Source organism: Hipposideros armiger, unplaced genomic scaffold, assembly GCF_001890085.2.
Source record: "Hipposideros armiger isolate ML-2016 unplaced genomic scaffold, ASM189008v1 scaffold_347, whole genome shotgun sequence".
Taxonomy (NCBI): Eukaryota; Metazoa; Chordata; class Mammalia; order Chiroptera; family Hipposideridae; genus Hipposideros; species Hipposideros armiger.
In genome coordinates, this window is record NW_017731697.1 from 1,797,493 (window position 1) to 1,807,888 (window position 10,396).

The 10,396-nt window shown below is 47.4% G+C and overlaps 1 protein-coding gene across 1 annotated transcript in view; it reads right to left on the bottom strand.

Annotated features, from left to right (window-relative positions):
- Nucleotides 1–518: 518 nt before the first annotated feature.
- The window catches only part of GFPT2 (glutamine--fructose-6-phosphate transaminase 2), a 40,993-nt gene continuing 31,115 nt past the window's right edge, over nucleotides 519–10,396 (bottom strand). Inside the window, exons 14-19 of the mRNA XM_019661436.1 lie at nucleotides 9,729–9,886; nucleotides 9,477–9,591; nucleotides 6,665–6,792; nucleotides 4,556–4,723; nucleotides 2,598–2,759; nucleotides 519–1,364 (exon numbers count right to left, since the gene is read on the bottom strand). Coding sequence (XP_019516981.1) covers nucleotides 1,320–1,364; nucleotides 2,598–2,759; nucleotides 4,556–4,723; nucleotides 6,665–6,792; nucleotides 9,477–9,591; nucleotides 9,729–9,886 — 776 coding nt within the window. The 3' untranslated portion in view covers nucleotides 519–1,319. The remainder of the gene's footprint in view (nucleotides 1,365–2,597; nucleotides 2,760–4,555; nucleotides 4,724–6,664; nucleotides 6,793–9,476; nucleotides 9,592–9,728; nucleotides 9,887–10,396) is intronic.

Here is a 10,396-nt window from a genome sequence, read left to right on the forward strand (position 1 = left end):
CAGGAAATCCAGAACAAAGGTCTGATGAGATTCTAGAGCACACATCAGTTAGCTGTCAGAAAGACCTCATGCAAGCTGTCTAGGACAGCATTGCACAGGGAGTCTAAATTCCAACCCACAATCCTTCAGAACTGTCTAATTTCCTGCCTGATTGTATTAATAGAATCAGTATCTAGAATAGGGTCCTTGGGGAAAAAAGTACAAATTTGACCGTTTCACCCATCTGCTGCCTTCAGGCTCTGGGCAACCATCTCAAGCAGCATCACGTGACCCAACCCCTTCCAATAGCTGTTCAATGGACTCTCAGCTGAGTCCCAAATCTCCGGCATTCAGTTCCATCTATAAAACAGTCCTCATTTGGGTACTGGAAGCATACGAGTCATGGGTGTGGGGACAATGCCAGTGGCTACCAGCAATTGGGGCTGCTCCCACCAGACACTGCCAAGTCCTGTTTTGAGGAGGCCGCAAAATTCAAGTACACAAAAAGAATGAGATTAACATAAAACCAAATGCCCAAGACAAAAAAAAAATTATGTTGTCTTTATTGTCTTAAATTTGCATAGTACTTTGATTGTGCACGCTTTTAAATAGAGGACCAGGGAGCCCACGGTAAGCTGCTCTCCTGCAGGGGATGTTTCAGGCTGTTTTACTACGGGCCAGGTCAGGGACCAAAATGCTGCTGGGGCTTAAAAAGAACGATGATCAGATAAAACAGAAGTTGGAGAGTTGGAGGGATTTAGATGAGAGGAAACAGTTGAAGGAAGATGAGATCTCAACAGGGCTTATTATAGCAGGCACAGGAAGATGGGGGGAGGGATTCAGGAGCACAGAGAGAGGAAGGGGAAGGAGAAAGGAGTTGGAGGCAATGGCTTGTGCTCAAATCTGAGACGAATGCCCCCTGCCAGAAGACTGGGGGCACTGGGTGGTGGTGGGGGGGCACAGTCTGGCATGACCCTGGCTACAGAAAGCCACGTACTAGAAAAATAACTTAAAAGCTATACAATTGTCATTATAAATATTTTGTCTTTTAAAACTAACTAGTGTTGGTTAAAAAAGGTTCACAGTTACTCGGAAGAGAGCTGTATCTCTATTGCACGGTAGTGGAAAAGTCCGCTCTGATCCCCGTGTGTAAACAATGAGTCCCTCCTCCTCTGGCGACTTCAGGACACAGAAACAGGATCTGCTGCAAGCAAAGCACTTGGGTATAAGGCACGTGGAAGTTGTCAAGCTCTACTGGGATCGAGGCGATGAGAATGGTGTCACTGGGACAGGTCTTGAGCCAGATTAAACATGGTGATGGTCTCCTCACGTTCTTGTTCTCATTCCACAGTTACAGACTTAGCCAGATTTCTGGGGAAGTCAACCTAAAATGATAGAAAGTAAATGCTCAGGACCCCACCGATCTCAGCAACATGCTGTATTGTAAAAGCTATTATCAGACACAGCATTCCTGGTCACCTCTAACCACGAGCCCCCTTAAGACCTCCATCTTGGAAGTGGTTCTTTACTCCAGAAATTTCAGTTAACTGTACAATGGGTAGTTCATTTGATAAATATTTATTGTGCACCTGTTACATGTCATGCAGTAACACTATTAAAAGGACACAATTCATGCAATTAAAGACAGCTAGCTCAATTTGTACTATTAAATATCTACCTTTCTTGAAAGGATATGCACTAAGCCCACGAGACTTGTTAGTGTAGGGTAGGAGTTTGGAAAGAAATGTGACTGGGGATGGTGATAAAGTGGGCTTCGACTTTCATCTGCAATGTCTAATTTTGTTTATAATAACGTTTTAAAAAACAAGAAACAAATGTGACAAAATGTTAGCATATGTCACTTCTGGATGACACGTATACTATCAGGTGTTTCTTGTATTTTGTGTGCGTTGTTATGTACTTTTAAAATTTTCTCAATATAAAATTATAATAAACTTCCATTTCTTAGCACAATTAATTGTGTGTTCTTACACACTGCTGGTGAGATCATTAATTGGTCCTTTTCTGGAACATAAGTTGACAATATATGTTAGGAGTCTCCAAATGTTGACTCATTTGTTAGGCTGAAGACAAATCTTAAATGTGGGATGAAGATGTATGTACAAAGATGTTCACTGCAGATGTTCCAAAAATTAGAAACAGTTTAAATAATAGAAGACTGGCTAAGTAATTGTTAAAATCCATGTTATAAGACTGTGGGGGAATATTATGGAATGATTAAATGATGCTTACAACAAGTTCAAGATGTGAGAAAATATTTGCAATATATCAAAAAGGAAGATGGAAAATTTCATCCTTGACATAACCTTGAAAAATATTTAAAAATTCACATGTACAAGGAAAAGACTGGAGTAAGATATTAAATCTGCTTATTAACATGGCCTTGGGGTGATGAGCTTGTGGTTTAACGATATGGTCTTTATACACCTCACAGTTCCCAAATTGTTTTCAGAGGGTATGAGTTACTTTAAAAAGAGAATTTTTTCAAATGAAAATATTTCTCCTATGAATATTTACACCAAATAAATATTTAAGAAAAAGGTGTTCTCGGGTTACGTTCTGCCCTTTTCCGGGTTCAGGGAGGTTTCCAGACATACGTCATATCCTCGGAGAACAGCCAGGTGGAAGGAAAGGAGCTGCAGGGGGATCACGCTGAGGATACCCTGCAGGCAGTCCACGGTGCGGGGCAGCTCGATCATTTTATATGCCAACTTGGAGCTCTCAGTGTCGTCCCTGGAGCACAGTATAATCGGGCGACCCTGAAATAGAGAAATGTGATCACAAAATGTACATCATCTCTGAGAGAAGCAATCCCTCACACACAGCCGAGTTTCTGAGATCAGCATTATTGCCATGATAACAGTGATCTTTTGCTTTTCCTGGAATTACAGTGCTGGGCATGATCCATGTAAACGACAAAGTGTTTGCTGTTTTGGTTGAGTTTCTTCCCTGTCCCTGGCAGAGTGATGGTCCTCCTGCTACGACCATTCAGCCCATTTCTGAGTGGCTTCCATGCACCTTCAAAGGGCAGGGCGCACCCACTCCTTGCTCTAATGGGGCTCACAGTTAAGTGGTGGATAATGAAAACATACACCAGAAAACCAGTAAGTAATGACTAATTTCAGGAAAATGCCACAAAGGCAATAAAATAGGGTAATATGGTTGGGGGACATTGGTGAGGTCTGGGATGGACGCTTCAAAATGGAATCATTTGGATTGAGACCTTGATAATGAGAGGCCAGCTCTCTGAAGGTGCATAGGAAGAACATGTGGGGCAGAGGGAACAGCCAGTGCTAAGGCTCAGAGGCAGGAGGGAGCTGACATGAGTGGGAAACTGTGAGGGGACTGGTAATGCAGGCTTGTGTCATTGTCGTTTGTCAGAAGCCACTGGAAGGTTTTAAGCAAGGAAATGTAGCGAATGTGTCCTCTGACTTCTCTGACCACCAAGCTGAGCCAGGTGTGGCAGAAGCCAGCTCAAGCTCATTGTTGGATTTCACCTGTAACTTTTGTGGGCACCCCGCATGACAGCTGTAGTATAATACAGAATTGGGACGATCTTTGTCCCTGGTTCCTGGGAGAGGGTCTCTAAACTCTTGGGCTTTCCAAGTGTTAGAAGTTGTCTTTGTTTTTGTGGTGGGTCTCTTGGACCACACCTGAGTTTATACTACTGAGGTCACTCATGGTGGGCCCGAGATAGTTTCAGGATGGGGGCTGACCATGCCTGAGAGACCCACCATGTGGATACAGGGTTGGGGCTTTGAGCCACGTGGTATCAGCCTGACATCCTGATCTTCAGGGACAGAGAGGTGCTGGAAATTGAGTTCTATCACGTGGCCAATGATTCAATCCATCGTGCTTCCATAATGAAACCTCAGTGAAAACTCTGGACCCTAGAAGCTCAGGCGGGTTCCCTGGCTGGTGATGCGCTGGGGTGCAGGGAGGATGGAGCGTCCTGAGGACATGGGAGCTTCCAGTTTGGGGACCCTTGCCCTGGCCTGAGTCTCTTCTTTCAGCTGGCCCTGAATGGTACCCTGCATAATAAAACTGCAATATTCATATAGTGCTTTCCTGAGTTTTATGAGTCATTCTAGGGAATTATTGAACCTGAGGGATTAGTGGGAACTCTAGAAGTAAGGGCGGCCTGGGAACCCCTGAACTTGCAGCTGGTGTCTGCAGTCAAGGCAGTCTTGTGGAAGGTGGTGCCCTTCCCCTGTGAAACCTGGCCTACTTGCAGGTGGGTAGTGTCAGCACTGTCCCAGGGCTCCCCACTAGTAGTAGTACCTCCTCTGGCCTCCTTGCATGGGATCCAGGACAGCCCTGGGCATTTGGGGTCACCGGGCCTCACTGAAGAGCTGTTGTGGTGGGCATGACCGAAAGCTGGCCAGTCCCCTTCTGCGTGTGTACACCATTCATGAGGGGGCCGAGGAGTGTGCAGTCACACCCACTCACCGGGGCAGGACCCACGCATGGCCGGTGCTGGCAGATGGTGGGCGAGGTGGGCATGTGTGGAAGACAGGAGGGGAGAGGTGGCCCCAGCTCAGCTGAGCATCCCTACCTGGCGGGCCGTGATCTGCTGCAGGGCATTCTGGCACTTGGCAAAACAAGGGTCCTTCATGATGACCATGATGATGGGCATCTGCTTGTCGATCAGCGCTAGTGGCCCATGCTTCAGCTCCCCAGCCAGGATGCCTTCTGAGTGCATGTAGGTTATCTCTTTAATTTTCTGGGGAAACACAACGTGGGCTCAGTGTCACACTGGGCAGACAGGAGGCGGGAGCAGATCAGCCAGAGGGGAGGAACAGGAGCTGGGGGAAGGTGACTGGAAGGCAGGGAGCCAAGGGCCACAAGGAAGATGGACGCACGGAGTGGTCAACACACTGAAGGCAGCTGGCAAAGCCAGGTCCAGGGGAGACCAGCATGCAGCCTGTGTCCCCAGACCAGCCCCTGGGCACAGACACCCCACTTGGTGGGCAAGTCTGCATCAATCAAGCTGCCCCAGGCCCCATGGCCTCCCCACAGTTGGGGTTTATAAATGTCACTGCATTCTGTCTAGAAATGCTTCCATTCAATCATCTGATTAATCATATCCCCAGATCTAGACCATTAATAACTTACCTATCAAGCACAATCACACCCAAGGGGCTGTTACTGGAATTTCCCCTATGTTTAGGGACATCCAATCTATTCAGTTACTACTCAGCCCCCATCATTGGACTGGTGGGAGTGACGAAGAATACATTCCTCCTCTCGAACTATTGGGTTGTCAGAAAAGTCATGACGCATGTTTGCAACAAAAAACAGAAAAAATACATCATGACTTTTCCGACAACCCAATATTTATTTGGGTCTGGGAAACACTGTTAGGAGCACGGCCCCACCCTGGATGCCCGAGACATCTGGAATGCCGGCCTCCAAGTGACCATAGAGGGGCCATTGACTTGGGCCAGCAGCAGCGTGAAAGGTTCTTTCTTTCCCCGAAGACTAACTTGGAGAGGCAGTTGAATACCCATCTTTCACCAGCACACTCAGGCACTGCAGCTGAGCCCCCCAGGTGGCAGAGACGTGGTGGGGGTTGGGGGGTTGAGGAACAGCGTGCCCAGCTCCTCACTGCCTTGGGCAGGGGTCAGAACCTTCATGGAAGGATGTGGAATTTGGAGCTCACTGCGGTCAGGCACGTCATGGCTTGCACACCCCGCCCCACTCCCTGCCACATGTAATATTCTCTGAATGTTTCTTGTGGACTGATTGCAAACAGCATTGTCTTTCAACTGGGGGAGGCAGTTGGGTGAAAGAGGGGGCCGCGTGCTCCCATAGGGAGAGGAGGGGAGCTGAATTGGGTCATGGGTGATGCCCTTGTCTGGGTACCAAGTGCAGCCTCACCTGTGACACTGTCTCCTGTTTGCTGCAGTTGAGTGTGAAGAGCAAGTGGAGAGTGAGTAAAGGGCAAGCACTAGACCCAGGCCGCGGACAGCACGGCCCACCCTTGGACAGCACGGCCCACCGTAGTCCGGCACCTGACCCTGATCCATCAGCTCTCTTAAACCAGCCAGTAGGGATCTTTATTGCCGCAGGGGGCAAAACAGTCAGTCACGGATTTTAAAAAATGCAGGGCCTGTGACATTCATTCCTGCAAGTTCTCCAGCTCCTCTTACAAGTTCGAGGGGGTAACAGGGGAACTGCAGAGACCCCACCCTACAGTTCTGCTCTATTCAAATCATCCCACGCAGGCTGCTTAGAGTAGTGAAAAAAAGCAAAGTCCACATGGACCTGAGTTCGAATCTCAGGCCTATCACTTCTGCTGTGTGACCTTGAGCAGGGTGAATTTTTTGGAGGCTCAGTTTCCTCCTGGGTAAAATGTGGATAACAATTGCCAAGCTCTCAGAAAATGCCCATGAGTATAAATGTGCTAATCCAGATGAAGCCTGGCGCAGGCTGACACCTCCAGGGCTCACCCAAGGGTGCCCTGCCCCTTTATCCTGGGAGAGCAAAGGTTGGGAGCCCCTCTCCGTATCCCCAGGGCTAGAACACCTGGTCATGTGCCGGTGTGCAACGCAGCCTCACACGATGGACAACAGGTCCTCAAGTGCTCCCCTACCCTAACCCAATGCCCTGCCCTTCTTCTGGTTTATTGGGGTGGGGTGGGGATTGGGCAGAGGGGACTCACCAAGGCTCCTTCCAGGCATGTGGCGTAGTTATAGCCCCGTCCCATGACCAGCAGTGACCTCTGCTTGTAGAGCTCCAGGGCCAGGTCGTGGATCTTCTCGTCCAGTGACAGCACTTCCTTGATTAGCTCTGTCATACACACAGCAGAGGGAAGAGCCAGTCATACCGGTTTTAAACCAAGATTCACAATGAATCCTGGTGTAAAAGACAAGGTTTGGGAACTCACGTCACTTAGTACACTTGGTGTTCATTTAAAACAGTTTTAAACTTAGATTACGGGAAATAACTTGGGTTATGGGCAGGCAAGGATTTTTTCAGGAGGGTGTTCCATATTTGTGTTCATACTTTCCTGAGCATGTAAGATAAGTAGGGAAGTGTTATTTCTAGCTCCATTTTACAGGTAAGGCAACTGAGGCTCAGGGAGGCTAAATCCCCAGCTGGCCATTACAGCTGACATTCCAAATCAATGCCCTTTACCCAGGCCCCAGGCCACTCCTCAAGACAAAGCCAGTGTAAGCTGGATCAATGGTTCTCAAACTTTTTGGTCTTAGGACACCTGTAAACTCTTTAAAAATTATTACAAATCCCTAAAAGGCCTTATTTTTGTGGGTTATGTATCAATATGTACCAGATTAGAAACTGGAAATATTAAAGATATTTATTCATTTATATAAAATAACAATACACCCATTATATTTTAAAATATCAGTGAGAAGAGTGGCATTGTTTGTTGCAAATCTTTTTAATGTCTGACTTTCAAATAAGAGACAGATTCTCAACTCTGCTTCCTCAAACTGTTGTTCGATCTTTTAGTTGAAGTGTAGAAAGAACACCCAACCTCAGAAATCTGTGGTTGGACAAGGAAGGCGTATTTAAATAGCTTTTTCAAAGCGTGTGGATATGCTTCTTCAATACTATACTAAAATCAAGAAGTCATGATTTCTTAAAAGGGTAGTTGCAAAAGGAATCTGAAATCATATCAATAAACTTTTCCTGCTTCACTGCATTAAAATGTGTTGGTCTATCTTGCATTTATTTGAATGGATCTTTACATGTACATAATAGTGTAACATCATGCATTGGCCAATTGGAAAATATTGGATCACTGAGTTATGCACATTTTCTAAACATGGACACATTTCATTATAAAACATTTTTTAAAAATCACCTTTGTTAAAGTCCCCATGATCTCATCAGAGATGTCTGTAAGTTTTGGGGAAGTGGTCAAGCTCATGCTGACAGCTGTCAGTTTTCCAAAATCCTAAGTTTCGGTTGAACGCTCAAAGTTATCACTGGTAACAAATACTGTCAGTTGTTTTTCTCAAAGTGTTAGGCTAATTTTGTTCATTTTTGAGAAAATGCCTGCCAGAAACCCAAGTCGGCTTGCTACTTGGACAATCAGAGGGCACTTTTCTTTGAAACGACCCTCATGCTTCAGGGTCCAGCAAAAGCACTTCACACATGCTTCCCACTTGGTCACACAGAATACTAAAAAGTATTGCGATTTAATAAGACTAATGCATTTTACTGCTTCATCATGGGCATCCTTAGGTGAAGCTGGGAGCATGGTGGTTGGAGAACAGAGTGGTACCTCTGCCTTGACGTGCTAAGTGTCAGTGGGGGCTGCCATTGCCCCTGCAAATGTCCACATAGTGAAAAAGGCAAAAACGTCTTATTGATCATAAATAATCCATTACTATGAAAATAGTTGTGGCGGCAAGGGCCTTGCAGAACCCCCAGGGCCTGTGGACCTCGTCTTGAGAACTGCTGACTCAGACATCAGGATAGAGTCGCTTTTGCAGCTATTACCTGACTTAAGGTTAAGAATGCTTTCCTTCCCAATAAATTCCCAGCAGGTTGTCTTGGCCAGATTCCCAGCCCTAGGCTTTGTGTGGTCAGATGGTAGCTCTCCCTCACTATCCTCTCGGGGGTTGGCCTCAGGGCCGTGCAGCTGGCCCTGAATGCATATGTGTGGTGAATGAGTGAATGAACACATGAATGGTTGGAACTGTGGTCCCCCAAAGAGTTTGCGATTTTGTGTGACAGACACTGTATCTCACTGATGGCAAAAGATGAGACCCAGCAAAAAAGGAGTTTGGTGAGGCTGTGAAGGAGCCATCTGGGACAGGAAGAGATTCAGGCCATGTGCTCCTTCTCAGGTATTTCCTGAGCACCTACTGTATGCCTGCCTCACCCAGGACCCAGTGTCCAGCAGTGAATCTGACTGTGCTCGGTGAGCTGACACATTAGTTGGGGGAGACAAGCCAGTACACAGGTGAACAGGTAATTTTGGATCACAGCATGTGCTATAAAGAAAAGAAACTGGCTAACATTTCATAGAGAGCTGGGACATGGGTAGAACCTCTGTTAATTAGGGTGGCCAGGAAGGGTCGCAGGAGCTGACACTTGTGATGAGAAACATTTGAGCTGACACTTGTGATGAGAAACCATCAGCTGTTTGAAAATCTGGAGGAAGAGGGTTTCAGTAGAGGAAAGAGCCAGTACAAAGGTCCTATGGTGGAAAGAGCTTGGAATTACGGGGAATCAAGGGTCAGTGAGGCCCTGGGGGAAGGGGAGGGAGTGTGATGAGGTGAGAGGCTGTAGGGGCCCGCTGTGCAGGGCTCCAGGGCCAGGTGAGGAGTGCGGACTTCAATTTTAGCCCAGTGGGAGTGTCTACAGGTATGTAGTGGTGAGCAGGACGTTTTGAGGAAGAGGGTGTGATTAACAGCATTGTTGACAGTCGGAGTCAGGAAGACAGCAGCCCAGAACAGTCTACTGGATTTGGAAGTAAGAAAAGTTTCACTGGGACATACCAGGTAACGACTGCAGACCCTGGATGATCTCTCGCCGTCTGTCCTGTAGTGAAATGCGGTCTTCCGACATCATCAGGCCAAACATCACGAGGGAGATGAATTGACTGGTGTAAGCCTATGGACAGACAGTGGCGCTGGCAGAGCGGGCCAATGTGCGTGTGGCACCCATGCAGGAGGGGCAGATTACTGGGCCCCCTTTTGGCCTCCCATCCACTCTCACCCTCCCATAAGGGCACACATAGATCCTTCTACCTTGGTGCTGGCCACCCCTATTTCTGGGCCTGCGTTGATGTGGACGCCGCAGTCGGTCTCTCGGGAGATGGAGCTGCCCACAGTGTTGGTGATACCCACGGTCAGGGCCCGGCGGTCCTTACAGTAGCGTAGTGCCAGGAGGGTGTCTGCGGTCTCGCCTGCCACACAAACCCTTCCTTTCAGTTGCATGTACACAGGTGCATGGCTCTGCTAGCCCGAATGCTCAGCAACCCCCACACACTCATTCACTCCCTGCCCTGACACCCAAATCAGTGCCCAGACACAGGCGACTTGCACTCAGAAACACTGAAAATGTACGCTCAACAATTTTGCTGGTGGATCCTTAGATTCAAGATTTCACTACTATTTATGTGGCAAGAACTCTCTCATTCACTGTTTCCCTGACTCTCATGGCAATCCCATGGGGGGCTATCGTCCCCATTTCCCCCTGAAGGATGAGGCGTTCAGAGACGTACCTCACTGGCTCAAGACCATGTGCTGTGGATGATGGAGTCAGCACCACTGGGCAGGCTTGGCCCCCAGTGCCCTTTCTATAGTTCTAAGCTCCCTTATTCAGAATGTGCTGAGATTTAACATTTCAAAAGCAAGTATGCCCCCAAATGGCATTTCTCAAAAAAATCGTGTTTTAAAGAACACACTTCTTACAG